This window comes from Corylus avellana, chromosome 3 (assembly GCF_965113065.1).
Source record: "Corylus avellana chromosome 3, dhCorAvel1.hap1.2, whole genome shotgun sequence".
In the NCBI taxonomy this organism is placed as follows: domain Eukaryota; kingdom Viridiplantae; phylum Streptophyta; class Magnoliopsida; order Fagales; family Betulaceae; genus Corylus; species Corylus avellana.
This window is the reverse complement of record NC_142492.1, coordinates 4,818,091-4,839,648: the sequence shown is the minus strand read 5'-3', so window position 1 is coordinate 4,839,648 and position 21,558 is coordinate 4,818,091. Positions and strand designations below refer to the sequence as shown.

At 36.4% G+C, this 21,558-nt stretch overlaps 2 protein-coding genes across 2 annotated transcripts; one reads left to right on the top strand and one right to left on the bottom strand.

Annotated features, from left to right (window-relative positions):
* The first annotated feature begins 3,539 nt into the window (after positions 1-3,539).
* LOC132175300 (VQ motif-containing protein 4) lies at positions 3,540-4,402 on the top strand. Its single transcript, XM_059587189.2, has one exon. The coding sequence runs from the start codon at positions 3,619-3,621 to the stop codon at positions 4,300-4,302; it is 684 nt and encodes a 227-aa protein (XP_059443172.1). The 5' UTR covers positions 3,540-3,618; the 3' UTR covers positions 4,303-4,402.
* Positions 4,403-7,636: 3,234 nt separating this feature from the next.
* Positions 7,637-15,549, bottom strand: LOC132176156 (haloacid dehalogenase-like hydrolase family protein). Its single transcript, XM_059588284.2, has 12 exons — positions 15,062-15,549; positions 14,341-14,477; positions 13,255-13,350; positions 12,954-13,073; positions 12,534-12,623; positions 11,440-11,619; positions 11,115-11,270; positions 9,580-9,729; positions 9,402-9,503; positions 8,241-8,350; positions 8,037-8,155; positions 7,637-7,870 (listed from the first exon to the last, which is right to left on the bottom strand). Exons 1-12 carry the CDS (start codon positions 15,285-15,287, stop codon positions 7,779-7,781), a joined length of 1,578 nt encoding a protein of 525 aa, XP_059444267.1. The 5' UTR covers positions 15,288-15,549; the 3' UTR covers positions 7,637-7,778.
* Between the last annotated feature and the right edge of the window lie 6,009 nt (positions 15,550-21,558).

Here is a 21,558-nt window from a genome sequence, read left to right as displayed (position 1 = left end):
GAAAAAAAAGGAAAAAGAGATATGGAAAAGAAAAACCATGAAGTCCAATCTCCAAGATTCTGTGTAATTGCATGGTTATACAACGCTTGTCTGAGGTAAGAAGAAAAAGATAAAAACTTGCGCGAGTACAGACTGACTTAGCGTTTGTCCGAGATTGCGTTTGAAAGATTTAAAATTATTTTTAATATTGAAAAAGTTTGATTAAAGAAAAAAGTATTCGTTTGGTAAAAAAAATTAAAGCGTTTTTAAGAGTTCAAAAAGCCTAAAAATGGTCAAAACGCACTTTTGGTAAAAGTTTAAAAATGAAGCTTTTACCCAAAAGCCTTTTTTTTTACTTAAAAGCTCTATTTCTCAAACGCAATTTCAAATAAACTGTTAGAGTCTGTTTGGGTGTGTGTGTTTGAAGGATTTAAAAGTGCATTTAACACTTAAAAAGTCCGTTTTAAAATTTTTTTTTAAAAAAGTATTCGTTTAGTTAAAAAAAAATTGAAAGTGCTTTTAAGAGTTCAAAAAGCTTAAACATGGTCAAAACATTTTTTTAGCACAACCTTTATTTTTAAGCTTTTGTCAAAAAGCTATTTTTAACTTAAAAACTCTATCCCTCAAACTCAATCTTAAAAACATTAATAAAGATTGCTCCTCGGTGGTTCTATGTTTCACCGTCTAAGATGTTTTGAGTCGGTCTCCTTTATTATTGTACAATTATTTTTGAGTTTTTTGTTTAGCTTTTTAAAAGTTGTGAAAGAAAATATAATTAATAGACAAATAAATATAAAGGGAAATGAATGAAATAGTCACACAAAATTATGTAACTAGGCTTATAACTTATGTCTACAAAATAAAGATTAAAGAGCTACATTTTTGCTTTAATTTAGTAATGTTTACAATACAAGAGGTTGTTATTTATAGGAGAATTAAGATAGATGATAATAATGCAAATAAATCGAATAGTCTGATCAACTGTAAACTGTAGATATGTAATAGTCTTTAACTGTAGATATGTGATAATCTTCAATTCTAGATAGACTCTAACTGATAGTCTTCAACTCTTATCATCTCCATAATATACTCTAACGCTCACTATAAGTCATTACAATCAGTTTCAAAAGCAGCGAGTAAAAATTTAATTACCGAAAGGAAAAAGAAAAACCAGCTCTAAGTCATTCTCATGCAATAGTAGGTAGCTTCAATGTTCCATAATGAGAAAATCACACGTAAGACATTAGTGTGCTCATTGCTACCCATCCTTTTTCACAAAACCTACTCATTTCCCACTTGGATTTTCCTATTTTGCTTGTCCTTTTAGGCCGTTTTCAACTTATAATTCCCTACCACAAATTATTATGCTGGTTGAATATTACTACTTGGGACCAGAATTTTCGTAATATGTTTCTTCTTTCTGCCCCCATCACATAAAAAATAATAAAATAAAATAAAAATAAAAAACAGAAAATATAATGTCGATCAGTTTAGACTTATGATACACACAATTTAAAGATTTATAAAAAATACTAGTTACATTTGCGTTATCACTTCAAAATGATTAGTCAATTTGGAACTTTCTTAGAATTTATTGTAAAGCCCAATTTCATTATAGGCAATGTGAGACTTAGAACCCATGAGTGATCATGATTATCTTTATATACCACACACTCTATATGGACTACTTATCATCTTTTCAATAAGAGACCGAAGTGTTACACACAATATTAGACTAACTTCAAACATTTCTCCTTCCATCAATTATACACAGAATTTCCAATTTGTACAAGGTTGATGGAGTGTGTTAGGGACTCCACAACCCAAACCATAATGATTATGGTCATGACACATTGCAATTCCTTTTGGAACAGCCAATGTGTGTTATGGGCATTTTCCCTTCTTTTTTTTTCTTTTTTTTTTTTTTTTTAATCCTCTTTTCTCAATGTAAATAAGAATTTGATTCTCCTTGCTTTATTACTTTTCTGTATTTAATTGTGATTCAAATTAAGAGTCACTCAATATGTAATGTTGTGGATGAAGAACAAAATATTAAGAAATAAAATAATTATGAGAATGAGAATTAGAATTAGAATCTGATCACCATTGTTGCTGGCTGGCCGGTATTAGACACTCGTTTGGAACCGAACTTATTCACCTACAAATGATTGTCATTAAAAAAATACTAATTATCTTGCTAATGGCAGATTACAATAGGCCACTTTGTCTTAATCATACTTTCTTCCAATAGCATTTGATCATGATATCTGTTGAATTCTTCTAACTCAAGGGGATGATGTTATAAATTTACTTTAATATCCAAAAAGAAGATCTTTTTAAAAAAAAAAAAAAAAAAAAAATTGCGTGTATTATTATTATATCTTTAACATGGCTCTATTACCTCTCTTTTTTATTTTATTATATAGATCAACAAGAAAAGAAAGATACAGCTGGGAAATAAAGAATTGAAGCAACAACAAAAACAGGAAACAAGATCAGATCAACAAGAGAAAGAATATTACAAGGAAATAAAGAAAACAACAATAAATGAAGGCCAAAAGGCAAATAAGCATTGTCCTTAATAAGATCCAAGGTTTATCCATCCTATAGGCCAAAGGAGGATCCAATCATCCAAGTGTAAGATCAAACAAGTCGGAAGGCTGCCTGTAGCATTGGTTGTAGCCGCCTATGGAGTAACGCTGTGAGTGCGAAAGAAGGCAAAGATAGTTGGAAATAAAACCACGGACAATTTTGTACTAGATGTCCCTTAATGAGTTTTTCTAACATAGTACTAAAAATCAATTTTTTTTTTTTTATCATGTCAATTTACTAAATAATATTACTCACTTAAATAACTAAAATAATAAAAGGAGGGCGGAAAATAGCAATGAAAAGCAAATGAAAGATGCATTAGATGCAAAGATTTGACCAATTTAAATCATAAATCTAGACTTTATAAATGCTGTGGTAAAGCTCCTCAACCACATAAGACTTTGATTTGCACGTGGAAAACACGCGCCATAAATGTGCAATCTATGAGTTGATGGGGGTTATGATGATGATGATCACAAAAAATACTTTTTCCATTCTCCAATCCCATCACAGAAAGACACACAAAGAAGGACACAAACACACATACACAAGAAGAGTCTCTGCAGTCAGGGCTCTGAAGTCAATGCCACTTCTCTCATCATATAATAGAAAACATAGAGAGACAGATTTGATAAAATTCCACACTGGTGGTGGCACAGATGCTGATGGCCCCCAAAATTCCTATTTCAACCAATGCCCTTTTTAGTTTTTTTTTATTTATTTTCTCATCAATTTCCCAAAACCGTTGGCAAATTTTCTCTCTGCCCAATCAGCCCCAACACCCACCTAAAAAGACAATATGCAATTTTCATGCCCGAGAGAGACCCTATGGTCTCTAAAGACACACATTAAAAATAAATAATTAAAAGAAAGAAAAAAGAAATAAAAGAGAGAGAGAAGCAGAACAAAACAAAAACAGAGCAAATAAGCAAACCCCTCTCCCCATCAAACCTTGTTTTTCACTCTTTCATCCCTTCTTCTCCACCCAAATCACACCCATCTCTTTTTTTTCTCTCTTTCTCGGTGGTTTTGGAGACGGACCCATCAATGGAAAGTTGCTCGAAACCCCAAGAAAGAGAGAACCCATCTCCCATCAACTCCCCGACCAGCAATGTCACCAACAGCGTCTGCAGCAGCAACAGCAATGGCCTCCAAAATCCACATAAACCCATCCCCAGATCTGCTGACTCCAACCCCTACCCGACAACCTTTGTCCAAGCGGACACCTCCACCTTCAAACACGTTGTCCAAATGCTCACCGGCTCATCGGAGACCGCCAAGCAATCGTCAAAACCCAACCAAGATCCGCCGCCCAAGAACCATAGCATACCGCCGATGAGGACTGCACCGAAGAGGCAGCAAGGGGGTTTCAAGCTGTACGAGCGGAGGAACAACCTCAAGAACAGCCTCATGATCAACACCTTGATTCCTAACTTCGCTCACAATAATCCCGGATTCTCCCCCCGCAAGGCGCCGGAGATCCTCTCGCCGAGCCTGCTCGACTTCCCTTCTCTCGCTCTTAGCCCTGTCACCCCATTGAACGGAGAAGACCCTTTTGACAAATCCTCCTCGCCCTCGCTGGGGAGCTCCTCGGAGGAAGACAAAGCCATCGCCGAGAAAAAGTTTTACTTCCATCCTTCCCCAAGAACCACCACCCCGAGAGACTCCGAGCCGCAGCTTTTGCCTTTGTTTCCGGTGACGTCGCCGAGAGTTTCAGGCTCTTCTTCCTGAATGAGAGATCTTGTATGAAACCACTATCATCTTGCTTCTTTTTAATTGTACAATTTTATCTCCCTGTCCCTTCCATAGAATGTTAAAGGTCTTTGTTTCACTCTTTTTTCAAATTTTTATGGCTTTATTTTCATGATTATTCACAACCCCATCAAGCTGAGATAGATTTTGTTCAGGTCGTTTGCCCTTTTTCTGGTTTTCTTTCCTTTTTTCTCTCATTATACTATATATATTTTCTTTTTCCTATATAAATATATGTTGTTTGGGTTTATTTGGTTCAATGACTTCAATCAATATTTGTGTGGAGACTGGAGAGGGAGAATAGTAATCATAAGAAAACAATTGGAAATTCTAGAGAAAGTTTATTGGCAAAGCATTCGATTTCTCATTTTCAGTATTTACTGCAAAGTTTGGCCTACTTCACTTGGAGTCAACTTGTGAACCTTTCTGGGTCCCCTCGGCCCTTCCTTCCTTACTCAATACCCTTTTAGAAAAAGACTCTTCTTTTTTTTTTTATACAAATAAATTGATTTTCACTGTTACATTGTTGTTGCTGATGACTTGATCATGACATATGAGTTTTTCAATTGTTGGATTTATCATAAATTAAGAATGTTATTTTAAATGGTGATAGATACTGATATGACAAATTGGATCTCATTTATTTGGTTTGAAAACCATATTTTAAATATTTTAAATACTCTCTATAAATAAGATCCTAATCCTTTTAGAGTTTTCCAAAGAAAAACTCAACGTTTGAAAATGACCTATATCCAAAACTGTTTACGTGGACTCAAATTCAACACGAGAATAAAATAAAATACCTATGGCTTTTGTTTTTTTTGAAAAAGGAAAAATCAAATCATCTTTTGTGAAATAAGGAATGATAACAGAGTGAGTAATGCTAGGTACCATCTTTTTATCTTTCTAAAATTCTCCTAAAGCTGATGTGGCTTTCAAAATCACCATTGGATCAAAATTCAAGTATAATTCATCTAAAATTTAATTGTGATTTTAAAAGCCACATCAGCATTAGGAGAATTTTAGGATGATAGAAAGATGATACCTAGTATTACTCTAACAGAATCAAGAGAATAGAAAAGTAAGAGTTTAAAGGTTTAGAGTTTGGTTGGAATTGGATTGAGAGATACATAAGTATTTTTTAAAGATATTTATTTATAAATAAATTATTATTATTATTATTATGTCTATAATTAAAGAAATAGAATTAATATTAGAGAAAGTTTGAGTTCAAATTATAAAATTTTAGTGTAATATGTCATACAAAACATCAAGTTGATTTTAATTTAAAGAGAAAATTGTTAAATTGAACCCTCTTATTTGACCTTGTAACAAATAAATCGTTGTGGTTTGAAAATGAATTTATGTGATATGCCTATGTAACAAAATGATCATTTTGTGACGATGCTCTTATGAAATTACAATTTTATCCTCAAACAAAAAATTATACAAAACTAAACTAAAAAAATGATTCCGGAGTGGCCCAAAGGGATAGCTGATTACTCTCAAAACTGACTAATAGAGATGGTCGAATCACCCTATATAGTGGTTCGGCCACCCTTAAAATTGACTATTGATGTGGCTGAACCACCTTCAAGAGTTATAAGCGTAGTTCAACAAACCCGCAAAATTGGCCAAGGGATGGTCGAATACCCCAAGTTTGATGGAGGTGGTTCGGCCATTCTAAAACCTTCTTTTTTTTTTCTTTTTTAAAATTATTACTTAAGGATAAATTTATAATTTCATAAAAACTTTGTAAAAAGAAAAATAGTACAAAGAATGGTAGATTTCTTTATAAGCTCATTTAGAAACTATAGAAATTTTTGTTGTTATAAGGTAAAACTACATGGACCAATTTAATAAATTTTTCTTACTTTAATTATTATTACCTTTTTTAGAAAGAAAGAAAAAAAAAAGGCCCCTCTTAATTTAGTTATTCCTGGAAATTCCCTTTGCATTTAATTTAACCAGCCATTTGTACAAAGGAAATCGTGACGTGGCCTGTATTTACTCACAGGAGACCAGCTTGCTCAAGTAAATGGGAACACATTAAAAGGTTAAGACAGAAGAAGGAGAAAGTGGAGTTATGATGATGATTGATGAAGAAGAAAAGAAGTGCACAGTAAATGACCTAATTAGCCAAAGCTGAGAAATTGTGAAGAACTTTATTTTTCTTTTTATAAAATCTCATTTAATAATTACTCGTTATATATGGACAGGATCCAACACTTGGTGGGGGCCCAAAGAAAGTTCCCAGATATTTTTTTAGTATGTTTATACAGTTTTAGGTAAAATGCTTGGTACTTGTTTACTTGGGATTAATGCTTTGTAAACATTCAATCTTGGAATATTGTGGTTTAATTTATTTCGTGATATTATATGAAAAATTTAATAGAATGTTTGAAACTCACTGTTTGCTGCTACTTACTTTTAGTACAAAAACTTGGACCAAACTTCTTAACCATGTACCTATACTATAATTTAATTCACTATTTTCAATTGAAGCGGTTTGATGCAGGGCTGATAATTTGTGTTTTGTGTGTTGGGTTTGAATTGTATCGAAGTTTGTGTATAAAATTATATAGGACAATCATAATCTGGCCAATTTAACCAGCTGATTTCGTATTAAGTTGGCGAGTTGCGTAAAAAATTGCTAACTCTTATATAGTGCGTCGGGTTTGAATCGTGTCAAATAATGAGTATAAACTACTGGTCAACCCTAATTCGAACCATTTAATTAAAACAGATCACGCTTCTCAACTCTAACCTGCTAATTTTGTGTTGGGTTTTTAACAAGTTACAAGTTCGCGAATCATGTAAAAAACTATCCATCCTAGTTTGATAGTTTTAGATACAAAGTTGAGATAACAATTAATGTTGGGAAACTTTAGTAATCTCTCTTCCAATGGAATTTGGTAGGACCTTTTTGAAATGGGGTGAATCATGAATGTACTAATTTAATTTAATTAATTAATTAATTTTTTTCTGGTTAGTTTTGGCCCTTTATTCTTATGTTTGATGGAAATTAACCGTAAATGGATTTTAATGATTTATCTAGAATTCAAATACATAGTTGTTATTTCAATTTAGCATTTTCAGGTCCATCAATTGAATATTCCAACCTCAATCAATAAAGCTCAAATCTTTTTCTGTTTGCAGTAAACAATAGGATTTAAAATAATCATGTCTTTGATAGTATTCTCACTAAGATAAATCTTTTCAATATATATATATTTTTTTGCCAATATTTTTCACTAAGATAAATCTCTTCAAAAAGAAAAGATGATTTAAAATTAAAAATTGGGGCAAAGCATTGAGGAGAGCAGAACACAAATTGCATTATTATTTTTTTATATATATAAAAAAGAAAAAAAAGTGAAAGCTTGGTATATATGTATGTACTTATTCATAGTAATTGTCACATTTCATATGATTATAGAAGAACATGTCTGGTTTCAGATTTCCGAGAAAGATTTGATTGTCTTGAACCCATGATTCTTAGGAAGGGGAGCATTCCCTGGCCGGATGGAAACTATCACCTCCAAACCTGCACATGGATTAGGGTTCAAACAATTTTCAAATTTGGACCCCACCAAAAACACTTCTCAACTTTTTATGACATCAAAAGCTTTTCAAATCAAAGCACAAAAAACACTTTTTCAAAATACATAAACAAACATAACCTATAAGATTTTTCACAAATAGCTCATTACCTGCCGCCTTTGCAGCTTCAGCTTCTTGATAAACATCAGTTACAAATAAAATCTCTGATGGCTTATCAACCCCGAGAGATTCTGTGATTTCAACATAACTGCGCGTTTCTCTTTTATTCCTGAGAGAGATGAAGAAAGACGAGTCGAAAGAGACACTCCTGAGCACTAAATAAAGAGAAGCATTATGGAACTTCCAAAACTTACCCCACTCTGGTGTCAAAAAATCCAGACAAATATTTTCTTAGATCCCCGTAGCTTGTATTTCCAAATAGAAGCCTTTGTGCCAACCGGCTACCACTAGAGTAAATATATACCTGTTGCACAAGATAGAAACATAAGCTTTCAAAGAAAAATGTATGAATCATTAACAGAAAAAATCAGATGCATTCAAGGAATTACATCTAATTGTTACTAGAGTAGTGATGCCTTCCAAGGAAAGTGATAATTGTTTAAGCAACAATGATCTTTTGCTCAATAAGAGCCTGTTTGAGATTGCGTTTGAATGGCCTAAAAGTACTTTTAATACTTAAAAAGTCTATTTGAAGAAAAAAATACTCGTTTGGTAAAAAAATTAAAAGCGTTTTTAATGGTCCAAAAAGCCTAAAAGTTGTCAAAATGCACTTTTGGCAAAAGCTTAAAAATGAAGCTTTTGCCCAAAAGTTCTTTTTGACTTAAAAACTCTATTTCTCAAACGCAATTCCAAACATGCTCTAAATACTATTTTCCTACAGGATTCTAAGTTCGACCCTAAAGCGACACTTATTCATGGAAAGGTAGCATCTCTACAGCCCTTGGATGGGAGGGGATGGGGTTGCTAAGGTTATTAGCATTTCATAATCATAAATAAAGTATTAGATGCAACAGAAAACTGGATAATTAAATGGAAAATGAATGATAGCTTTGACTTGAATTTGTAGATATTCGGAGTCACATGACATATCATTGGCTGGCTTCTAAAATGACTTTCCCTCTCCAAGGAGAAGCAATCACACCAGAAATAGGATTATCGTAATGGGTATAGTCCACTCCACTTCAAAGTGTTTTCAGTCCTTTCATAGGCACTCAGTTGAGTGATCATACTTACAAAGTAACGGAGGTCAGATTATATCTATAACTTGCATTTATGTTTCTCTCTCGCATGTTTGTATAACAAGTTTGTTCAATGTCTATTTCTTTGGTGTGTATGTGTAACAGTTGGAATACAATTAGACATATAGACGAAAATGTTCCATTACAAAGAAAGACAGCTTTAAAACACATAAAATAAGAAACGACAATAAAACAGAAGTTTTTAACTCAAACCATAAATTCAGAGACAGGGAGGGAAGGAGGGAAAAATGGCGGGGGAGAGAAGGAATGTAAGACCTTTATGCCTAAAGCATGCCACTTCTCAAAAGCTTCTGGTACATCCTCAAAAACTTCTCCCTCCAATTCATTATTCTCAAATCCAGTTTGCCATATATGACCCTGCAAAGTTAAACGTCACCTATAACCACAAGATGGGCTACATTCAATCATATTTCTACTATCCAGTTTTGCTTACTTGTAATTGTTTCAAGGCAGTGATCTTCCTATCAGCTCTTATCATTGCTTCCACATTAGCAACCAAAGCAGCAATCACCTCCTCTTTCCCTGCATTATCAGGGGGAATGGGCACAGCACCCACGACACCTTGTTCCAGGTCATCCTCAACCTGCATTTAGAATGTTGATTAATTAACAGTTCATGGAATAGATTTTCGAGCAGTCATTCAGTCAATTCAGACTTATTTGATTGCAACATACGGATTGAAATCCCAAAAATTTAACTTGAACGCAACTACTTGATGAACTACTAGTCTGAGATGACCAACTCTCCCTCAAACGTTTCTGAAGTTCTAAGTTGCAATAGTGACAATAAAGTGAATCTACAGCACGTGTAACATGCCTGCTAATGTTATGGACTTTGGTTTAGATTTGTGTTCACTTCCATCTTAAAGCGTCCCACAGCACACTCATGTCTGTCATGTTATACAGGCAAAGCCAAAAATCTAGGTAACAAAAGCATAAAAATTTCAATAGCAATTCCTTCATGAACTACACAATGTTATGTTGGCAGGACAAGGGGTAAGGGCAATTCTCATTCAACCAACAATTCCATGATTGAATTGATGTTGAAGGGGCAAAATGATCTCCAAAATATTGGGTATCAGTCTTTAATAAATTGGGTTTAAAAAAAAAATGGTAAGTGCCAAAGTTAATAAATACCCAATTCTCACATAACCAAAAGGTATAACATTCTGGTCATGTACCTAGCATACACTCTACCAATCCAGATAAGCACTTCAAAAGGGTTTCTCTCTAGATCGCTTCGAAGAACAGTCTTCATCATGGAAAGGAAGGCAATGGTCTAAGAAATAGTAATTTTCCTTCCAAGTAAGGAAGTCTTAGTTAGATTTAAACAGTAATAGTTAATGCAACCTGAAGAATTATACCCAAATTCTTTTTTTTCTATTAGTAATGTTGTATATATCCAAATTCTTACTATCGGTTATCTGATAGAATTAGGTTCATCACCTTGTTCTGTACTGTCCATCTAGGCTTTACATAAGTTGACGTTAGTTGCTATTACAACAAACAGCAACACATAAAGGCGATAGGGATTGAGTCGTTTGAGAGACATGTTTGCAGCTTCTCATTGCATGTAGAAGGAAAAGAGCATGCATATTTTTTGGACTGCAGGAAGGCACTCGCAGAAAAAGTCTTGAATAATACACGTAGGACTCCACTCCAATGGTTTTCTTCTTACCCCGACCAGGTTGTCATCATCTATCTCAAATTAGTTCTTTTTGCATCTCATAGTTACTAGAAAATCAAAGAGGAAAGTGCCATGCCAAAAAATATAGACAGCAGTCACTTTTTGAAATCTTGAAGATACATGCAGCCTTTAGGCAACAAGTCGCAGGCATGCATTTGAGACTGTCCCATATATCAATCCATATTTTCATGCCACTAGCATCCCCAGTCTAAATGCCAAAGTTCATGCAAAGTATTACACAAGCACCATTATCAAATCAAAACATCTGAAGAAAAATCTTACTTGGATACGCAGCAACTTAATATCATCTTGAGTTTCTGCAGTGTCATATGTTGCAGATAGATGCCTCCCAACATTGTCACGGGCATATGGAAAGAGAACCTCAGAAACAAATGATATGGGAGTTGTAGTCCCTTCAATGTCGAGAACAATGCACCGCTGTAACCCAGATAGAAAATAATAATAATTATTACAATTATAATGTTGATAATATAAATCAGAAAAAAAAAATCAAAAAATAAAAAATAAAAATAACAGGAAAGAATATCAATAATGGTTCTAGAATCCCAAGATTTCCAATAAAAGGAAGAACATTTCATAAACTCACTCGCAATGGCTCATGTTCATGAATTGCATCCGCCTTTGCCTTCACAGACATATTTACATTACCACCACTGCCTAAAACTCCTTTAAACTTCTGAATGGGACCATGATTTGGAGTAGACCAGTCCAGCCCCAGTTGATGAAGCTTGATGGCAGCATCAAAGAGATAATGATAACATTCAGCCTGAAAGGAAAGTCACCAGTTGAATAGTGCATATAAAATGAACTCCAAGGGCTATAAAAAAAGTTCCACCTTCTTGATAGGAGCATCATTTCATTAGAGAAAGTCAACCATAGAGAAAGAAGATGATGTGAGGAAAACTGCATCCTAGAAATTCGTACACATGCTGCCGGGTTCATGTGGTTTTTAACAATAGGTAATAGTTGCGGATGACATTTCGAAAACACTGACCCCACACAAAACTAAGAAGTCCAGCATTGATTGCCCAAGCTAAACTAAATAGAAGAACTTGGTTCCAGCTACACTCGAGTAATTTAGTTATACATAACAATGAAGTGCGAGATATAATGTATAACATTCTGTATTTGACTGCCAAACTGAAAAGACATTTATGATCAAGATCTGGAAAAATTAGAAACCCTCCAAGGAACATTTTGTTTTAAGCAATTTCATGCATCATTTGCTACTCTGATCATAATATCACATGAGGTTGTAGATGCATGCTACGTAGCATCAATCATTACAATTGGATTTTTTTTTTTTTCTTTCATGTATCAATCATTGAATGTCCACAACAAGAGTTCTAGTCATAAGTGCACATAGGGCAGGTGCTAAGGATAATTTAATGCTGACCTCCAAGTTTTTTCCAATTAAAACAAACAAATTAGAAGCATTTTTTAATAAAGCAATCAAATCACTAGTTGTCTCAAAAACTAAGCTGATAGGAATGATGAATTTAAATATTTTGATTAATATTCTAACAAAAGCAATGGGGGAAATACAATCTCCAAACCTTTGTCTAAAATACCCTGTTTGAACTCAAGCTATCTTGTATTGGTTGTCTCCTAGTTTGATTTCATACAATCATTCAGCACAATTTGCCGATTTGATTCACATCTTCCATAGATAACACAAACCTGAGTTTTTGCGCTGATCCATGAGTCTCCCCATATGTATATGCCATGGTTACGAACAAGAACAGCTGTTGTTTTTGGGTAGGCTTCAATCTATAATAGAAGAAGGCAAGTTTAATTAGTCTAAATCAATATAGAAATCTCAGTATAGCATAGTAACAATTAAGAAGGTTACGAGAGTAAACATCCATCAAGAAAGATAATCAATTGCTTACAAAAAAGAAAGAAAGATAATCAAATGACATCATGTAGGAAAGAAGTTATACCTTTCCCATATATGAACTTATGCACTCACATGCTTGAATTATAGTGTTCTAGTGCATAGGAAACTTTTTTTTTCACAAAGCAGAATGTGCCGTCCATAAATTGACATAAAAAGGCAATAAAATCATCATGCACGGTGAATTGTATAACAAAACATACAGCTTTAGCAAGAGATTCTGTGAGCTCGAATTCATAAGCAGTGTTCTCTATTATCGGGACCACAAGTTCATCATAATAACCATGCCCTTGGATTCCTTTTATCATTTCCATGTGAGTGATCTGCAAATTTTCCAACGAGCACAACCAAATCAAGAAAAAGAAATATGTACAGGCAACCAAAACCTGTAGTCAAGAGTGGTTGTATATGATAGAAAGGGTAACCGCCTTAGAGAAATAGCAAACAGGTAAAGAAAAAAAAAAGTTTTATCCCGCTTACATACGCCAATAGTCAAAAACTTACTCGAAATTCTTTTGATAATGGTTCTAGCATTGTTACAAGACAAGATTCAATTCCATGACTGTGGATAACAGCTCCAGCATTACGCATCTCATATGTCTGGAAAAAGGGAAAGGTATCAAGGTGACAATTGTAACTTTATGAAAGAATATCACTAAACCAAAAGAAAAGAAAAAACATTAGAAATCAGCTTAACAAAGATCTAATTACTCGTGATAATTCCATTTATGTTCTCTCTATGATTGGACTTCAACAACATGTAGTTCTTCCATCTCAAATTTTTGTAAGTTTTTGGAACACATGAATTTTAGATGTTAGCTTTTCTTTTAGTGTATTTCTCTTGTATACCTCCCATGTACTAGGGCTGCGCACCCTTTATTGCACTTTTCTTTTTAACGAATTTTTTACTCATTAAGAACAAATGGCTCTTCTTTTTTCTTTTTTTTTTTGTCTTTTTTTCATATTCTGCTAGCAACCTAGTTATAATTTGGAATTAAATTTTTTAATGATGCTCCTGGTTGCTGACCAGATATTGGAAAGGGTAAAAAATCGCAACTTTTAATCTCAGGTTTGTCAATACTAAGAACTGAAGAGGACTGTATACATTACTATGCAAAGCCTTCCACAAGCATTTGGCTAAGTTGTTATGCATTTATTTATTTTATTTTTTCATTTATTTGGTAGGAAGCCTAACCATCAAAAGAAAACATAATATTTTAATTTCCATTCTCTTTTCTTTTCCTTCATTTTTCCCCGGAAACAATAAAAATGTTAACTAAAAATGCTGAAAACCACAATAACCACCATAACAATCAAGAGTCAAAAGCACCAAGCCCCATATGCAGAAACAAAGTTAGTACGTCAATCTAATAGAGAACATAGCAATCGAAATAGCTTCTTATCCTAAACATATTTAACAAATATGTGTGAGCTCAACTTTGATATTCAAACTACACAACACAGAACCCATCTGGATTCACATTGCATTCAGAATAACGAGGTCTCCTGATTGATTAATTGATGTCCAACCAAACAGAGTCTCACAATTAGCTAATAGTTAATTATTTAAGAAGCACAAATGATTGATACCTTCAAGAAAAGAGGACCACAATCAGAACATTTAGGAGGCTTGTGTGGATAAGGCTTAGGAGATGGCACCGACAAGAAAGACCCATCTGGAGATAACACATACATATCCTCTGGCACCATTCTCTCCTTCTGAACACCTATTCATAGTACAAAACGCACAAATTATTGATCCCATATGATCAATACACAAAAATTCAAATACTCATGGAAAGATGCAGCGCACACAATTGACCCCAATTATATACCCAGAGCTCAAAAATATCACAATAGGAATCACAACACAGACAATTGAGCAGAATACATCATGTCCAGGAATCAACTAGCACGTAAGAACGCACAAACACAAAAATGAGCACAAATAACAAACACCCAGAAATCAAACAACACAGAAGAACACACACACAAAAAAGACACATTTGAACATGTACAATAATACATTCCTAGAGTAGAAATGACCCAAAGACAGAGATACACAGACACACACAATTGAGCATCAATAACGTATATCAAGAAAGCCAAAAAAAACTCAAAAGAACAAAATTTACACATAACCGAGCATAAACTACGAATACCCAGAAATCAAACAGCCAGAAGAACACGTGCGTACAAAGCCTAAACAACATATTCCCAGAAAATCAAGCAAACAAAATTGAAACAAAGACACACTTGCGCAAGAATACAGATTAACCGGAAACCAAACAAACCAAAAAGGAGCAAGCACCTGAGGGGGACATGAGGATGAGCTGGTTGGGCTTAGGGATGGAGTCGTCATGGACCTTGATGGTGATGCTGCCACCAGTCCCCGATACCCATCCAAGATTGTAGAACTGGCGGCAGAGGTCCGAGATCAAAACCCTCGTGTCCTTCACTGCCTTGCTCTCCAGGTAGGCCTGCGGTGCCGTGCCCACCTTCATCCCGTTCACTGAGACTGCTGGCACTGCCGCCATTGGATTCTAGAGACAGAAACAGAGCACCAGTGACTTCCAAAATAGAGGGGAAGAAGAGAGCGTGCGTGTATTTAGCTTATAATGTAGGCTGTATTCGGCTTGTGAGAAAGAGACAGATATTGGGTGTGAGATTTTGGGAGCTACATATGCAAGAATCTTTGTTAGAGCAGGTGATTGTATTACTGATTGGTGACTAAAATGTGGGTTCCCATTGGATGAAAGGGGAAAATAGTTCTAGTTTTAACTATTAGCACGTGTTACGCTGTACTTGTGTGCATTTTAGGATCTCATACGAGAAACTGAGGGAGATGGGGATAATGCCTAGAAGATTCCATTTATACGAGAACATCAACCTCTAAATTGTCTGTATCACCAATTCACCATGACGAAGTTGTCTATAACAATCACACCCATGGTACTGCATTATGTATTCATGTTCAACAATTTTAATATGGGCTGCTCATTTTATGTGAATGGCCTTTATTCTGATGTCTTCTTGCACTACCAATCTTTCACCATACCATTCTTGAGGGTGGCAGGACACATTTTTGGATGCTTTGAGGTAATCGAACCACTCTACTAGTCATAAAAAGGATGGTTTGACGACACCCAATTGGCCTTTAGGGGTGGCCAAACCACCCATTTTTGGCCATTGGGATAATTCAACTACTTTCGAATAGCTTTTAGGGGTGAAGAAACCATCTCTACCACCTTAAGGGGCAGTACGGTCATCGCCAACTAGTCATTGAAAATAGTCCAATCACCCTTATGAGCCATCAGGGTTATTCAGTCACCCCTATAGGAATAAATTTGCAGGATTTTTAATACAAACTTGCTAATACTTCATAAATGAGAATAAATTAGAAAGGGTTTGCGAAGTAGGCAAATTAGGTAGTTACTTAAGGCCTACAGTGGAATATAGCCCTTAAATAATAGTAGTATTGGTAAAAAAAAAAAAGGGGGACAGTTTTGGAAAAAATATCTTCAAGCCCATTTAAAATAGTGCAAAGTGTCTATAAACATTTAAAACGTTAGTCTATGTTATAAACTGTTATTAATGATGTTAAGAATTTAATGTGTGTTTTAAATGTTTATAGACACTTTGCACTATTTTAAATAGATTGGAGAATATTTCCTCCAAACTGATTTGGAGAAAATTTATGTCCAAAAAACAAATGATTAATCTAAAAAAGTGATAGGTTAGTGAGAAAACAATTAAGGCTCATTCCATATAAAAAAGAAAAGAGCTCCTACTATCATATTCATCCTTAAAACATCCATTTTGCAGCTTCCAATAAAACTTTGACACCTCACTTGAACACACAAAAATACAATAAGACTAAAACACATTTATATCTCCTTCTAGCCCACCAATCACTAAACCACTTCATCCTTCCAGCCAAACCCAGCCGTCGGAATCCATAGAGTCACCGCAGGAGAAAGAGGGGTAGATGCCGCGACCTAGCGTGGGTCAACAGACCCATGCGGGTCTGGCTAGGTTGGGTCACGACCTAACCCAGCCGTGGGTCAGGCTGTGAACCACAGCTGGGTTTGGCTGCTGACCCAACGTGGGTCAGTTAGACCCAGCCGTGGGTCAGTTAGACCCAGCCGTGGGTCTGGCCGTGACCCACGGCTAGGTCTGCCCATCTAGCCGTGGATTCCGGCTGTGCCTCTATATTCCGACAGCGGCATTTGGCTGGAGGGGGTGGAGTGGTTCATGGGTTAGAAGAGGGTGTAATCTGGTGTTTTTTAGTTTTAGTGTATTTTGGTGTTTGAAGTGAGGTGTCATTGTTTTTGAATGCTACAAAAATAGGGTTTTAAGGTTGGGCTTTGTTAAGACTAATATCTTTTCTCCTCATCAAAATCAACCGACAACAGCAATATCCAAAAGATATGACAAAACTTCTACAACACAATGCAGCAGTACACCATCTTGTAATAGCCAACCGACAGGCGTAATATCAAAAGAAAAATTACAGCAAGGATAAGATTTGTTTGTCATATTGTACAGAGAGGATAAGATTTGTTTGTCAATTTCTGATGTAAAAATATTGTTATAAATACTACAGCCTTTCCCTCGTTTGACACAGGGGGCAAAACACCACAAATCTTTGAACCTTTACATGGTATCAGAGCTACTGTGACTAACGTCGAAATCCAATGGCCTCCTCTTCCACCACCCCTGACCAGCCATCCACCACATCCGTAGCCCCTCCTCCCACGTCTATTACCCAGCCACCCACCACATCCGAAGCCCCTCCTCCCGCGTCTATTACCCAGCCACCTACCACATCCGTAGCCCCTCCTCCCACGTCTATTATATCTCTCTTTAACTCAAATACCATCAGACTCACAAGTGATAATTATCTCTTGTGGAAAACTTCTGTCATTCCTTACCTTAAATGTACAGATCTGTTCGACTATGTGGATGGGTCAATCTCTTCCCCTCCAGAGTCAATTTCCAGCACCACCAATGGAGTCACTACGGTGTCTCTTAATCCTAAATTTATGACTTGGCACCTCCAAGATCAACTTGTCCTCAGTGCATTAATTTCAACCCTCTCTGAAAAACTGGTTACCCATGTTGTAAGATGCCTTACCTCGCGTGATGTGTGGATCACTCTTGAGAAGATGTTTACCTCACAATCACGTGCTCGCACTATGCAGATACATTATCAGCTTGCTACCCTCAAGAAGGGAAATTCTAGCATTGCTGACTACTTCCACAAATTTACTAATCTTGTGGATACCTTGGCTGCCATAGATCAACCTCTGAATGACTTTGAGAGAACATCATTTCTCTTAGCAGGTCTTGGCTTGGATTTTGATTCCTTTGTGACTTCCGTCACAACAAGAGTAGACCCTCTCACCATTGAAGAACTATATGGGCACTTGCTAGCTCATGAGCAACGACTGGAACAAAATCAGCCCTCTGTTGATCTCTCTCTTGCAAGCGCCAATTTTGCTTCAAAACAGATTTCTTTCCGTGGCAAACGTGGAGGCCGTTCCCCACAGAACTCCAATCCTGGTAGAGGACATTTCACAAACACCAGCAACAACAACTACTATCGTGGCAGAAGTACCGGTCGTGGTTTTTCCTCTAACCGAAATTATCCAAGAATTGTTTGTCAGGTGTGCAACAAGCCAGGCCATGCTGCTCTTGATTGCTACCACCGTTATGACCAGTCTTATCAGATAAACAACAATACAAATCACCAGGCCCTTTTTGCTTCTTCTCAAGCTCCACCCGATCAGCAATGGTACATGGACTCTGGCGCCACCCATCACCTTACCGCTGATCTTGCCAACCTAAATGTTCAGGCTGATCGATTCCAAGGCCCAGATCAGATTCGTATGGGAGACGGTAATGGGTTACCCATTGAACACATTGGACATACCCACCTTAAAACTCCCTGTTCTTCCTGTCTTTTAAAAAATGTTCTTCATGTTCCTTCAATTAAAAAAAATCTCATTTCAGTTCATAAATTCACGAAAGACACTGATACATATCTTGAATTTCATCCCTTCTTCTTTCTTGTGAAGGATCGGGCTTCGGGGAAGGTCCTCCTGCGCGGTCAGAATGACCATGGGCTGTACTCATTTCCCATTTTTGCGTCATCAACTCCCTGTTCCTCCCAGTCCTGTGCTCAAACTGGCCATGCGGCTGCTTGTGTTGGGGAACTCTCATCCTTCAGTCAGTGGCATGCCAGATTGGGGCACCCAACTCATCGTGTTGCCTCACGTGTTTTGTCTCGGTTTAATCTTCCAGTGTCAACCACTAAAGCAGCCCAGATGTGTGATGCTTGTCTCAGCTCTAAAGAAAAGCAACTGCCCTTTTCTCTTTCAATTCCACGTGTCACAACTCCTTTGGAGTTAATTCACACCAATGTATGGGGCCCATCTCCTGTTTGTTCTGTCTCTGGCAATAGATATTACGTATCCTTTTTGGCCTTCAGTCGTTATACTTGGATTTTTCCAATGTCAAACAAAAGTGATGTCCATGCCATTTTTATGCAATTTCAATGTTATGTTGAACGACAATTTAATTTTAAAATTAAATATGTTCAATTTGATTGGGGTGGTGAATTCCGCCCTCTCAATGCTTATTTTAAACAAATTGGCATTAATCATCGCATCTCGTGTCCTCATACACACCAACAAAATGGTGCAATTGAACGAAAACACAGACACATTGTAGAGACAGGTCTAACTTTACTCTCTCATGCTAAAGTCCCACTCAAATTTTGGGATGATGCCTTTGAATCTGCCTGCTATTTGATAAATAGGCATCCTTCTCCTACTGTCAATAACTCTTCTCCTTATGAGATCCTTTTTAAATCATCTCCTGATTACCTCCATTTGAAAGTGTTTGGATGTGCTTGTTGGCCAAATTTACGTCCTTATAATTCTAATAAACTTCAACCCAGGTCAACACGTTGTCTCTTTTTAGGATATAGTTCACGCCATAAGGGTTACAAGTGTCTAAACACTTCATCTGGTCGTCTTTATGTGTCACGAGATGTAGTCTTTGACGAACAAGATTTTCCTTATAAGGCTCAATCTTCCAAGTCTTCTAATCTGTCTTCTGCATCTCCAGAATTGTCCGCGTCTTCTTTTTCTCTTGGTGTAATACAGCCTATGGTCTCCTCTTCTTTGACACACGTACAAGACCCTTTAAGCACACCTCTTGCAAGTGAGCCCAACCCATCTGACACATCTTTATCTTTACCACTTTCCCATCAACCACCTGCTACTTTTGACTCTACATCACCCTCCTTCCCAACTCATGAATCCTCACCTTCTCACCCAACTCCACCAGAACCCAGCCATCCCATGGTAACTCGCTCCAAAAATAATATCTCTAAGCTAAGACTGTTCAATGATAGTACTACCCGTTACCCAATTCCACGAGCTCTCCTAGCAGAATTTGAAAATGATAGCTCAGAACCAACATGCTATATAACTGCTGTGAAAGATCCAAATTGGCGTGCAGCAATGAATTTAGAGTTTGATGCCTTGTTGAAAAATCAGACTTGGACTCTAGCCCCTCCATCTTTTGCACAAAACATTGTTGGCTGTAAGTGGGTTTTTAGGATAAAAAGAAGAGCCGATAACTCCATTGATAGATATAAAGCCAGACTTGTTGCAAAGGGCTTTCACCAGCACCCAGGTATTGATTACTCTGAGACTTATAGTCCTGTTATCAAACTTACTACTGTTCGGTTAGTTCTGTCGATTGCGGTATCCTCTAGATGGTCTATTAGACAAATTGATGTGCAAAATGCATTTTTACATGGCCTTTTAACTAAAGAGGTCTACATGACTCAACCTCCTGGTTTTAGTCATCCTCAGTATCCCAATCATATATGTAAACTTCAGAAAGCTCTTTATGGTCTCAAGCAAGCCCCTAGGGCTTGGTTTTCCCGTTTGAACAACAGACTCATAGAACTTGGCTTTCAAGGATGTCGCTCTGACTCCTCTCTGTTCATCTACAAGTCTGAAAAATTCATCATGCACATATTGATATATGTTGATGATATTTTAATTACTTGCTCACTGCCTTCAGCAATCGAAGATCTTCTTCACTCTCTGAAAGATGGGTTTGCTATTAAGGATTTGGGGAGCTTGAATTTTTTTTCTTGGCATTGAGGTTGTGAAGAACGCCACTGGTATTATACTGTCTCATAAACGTTACATCTGTGATATTCTTAAACGTACCCATATGCTAGAGGCTAAACCAGTCTCTTGTCCTATGGCTTCGTCAACCCATCTCACTGCATTTGATGGTGAAACCTTTTCTGATCAGACTTTGTTTTGAAGTACTATTGGGGCTTTACAATATTTGTCTATTACCAGGCCTGATATTGCCTATTCAGTGAACAAGTTATCTCAGTTCATAATAAGCCCACAGTGTTTCACTGGCAGTCTGCAAAGCGTCTTCTTCGGTATCTCAAACACACAATTCATTTTGGACTCCAAATTCAAGCATCCAAATCTAATTTGTTGCAAGCTTTTTTTGATGCTGACTGGGCTGGTTCCCGTGATGACAAACGCTCAACTGGTGGTTATTGTGTCTACCTTGGTGCTAATTTAATTTCTTGGAGCTGCAAGAAGCAGGCAACTGTAGCTAGATCAAGCACAGAAGCTGAATACAAAGCTCTTGCTAACGCTGCCGCCGAAATCTCTTGGCTCCGCTCTCTTCTCTGTGAATTGGGCATCACTCTTCCTCAATCACCCATTCTTTGGTGTGACAACATTAGTGCAACTTATT

Coding starts and splice junctions, on each gene's coding strand:
- LOC132176156 (XM_059588284.2), bottom strand. CDS start 15,287: ATGGCGGCAGTGCCAGCAGTCTCAGTGAACGGGATGAAGGTGGGCACG. Junction 9,504..9,579: donor CTGCCTTGAAACAATTACAA/GTAAGCAAAACT, acceptor TTAACTTTGCAG/GGTCATATATGGCAAACTGG. Junction 8,156..8,240: donor TTTTTTGACACCAGAGTGGG/GTAAGTTTTGGA, acceptor CATCTCTCTCAG/GAATAAAAGAGAAACGCGCA.
- LOC132175300 (XM_059587189.2), top strand. CDS start 3,619: ATGGAAAGTTGCTCGAAACCCCAAGAAAGAGAGAACCCATCTCCCATC.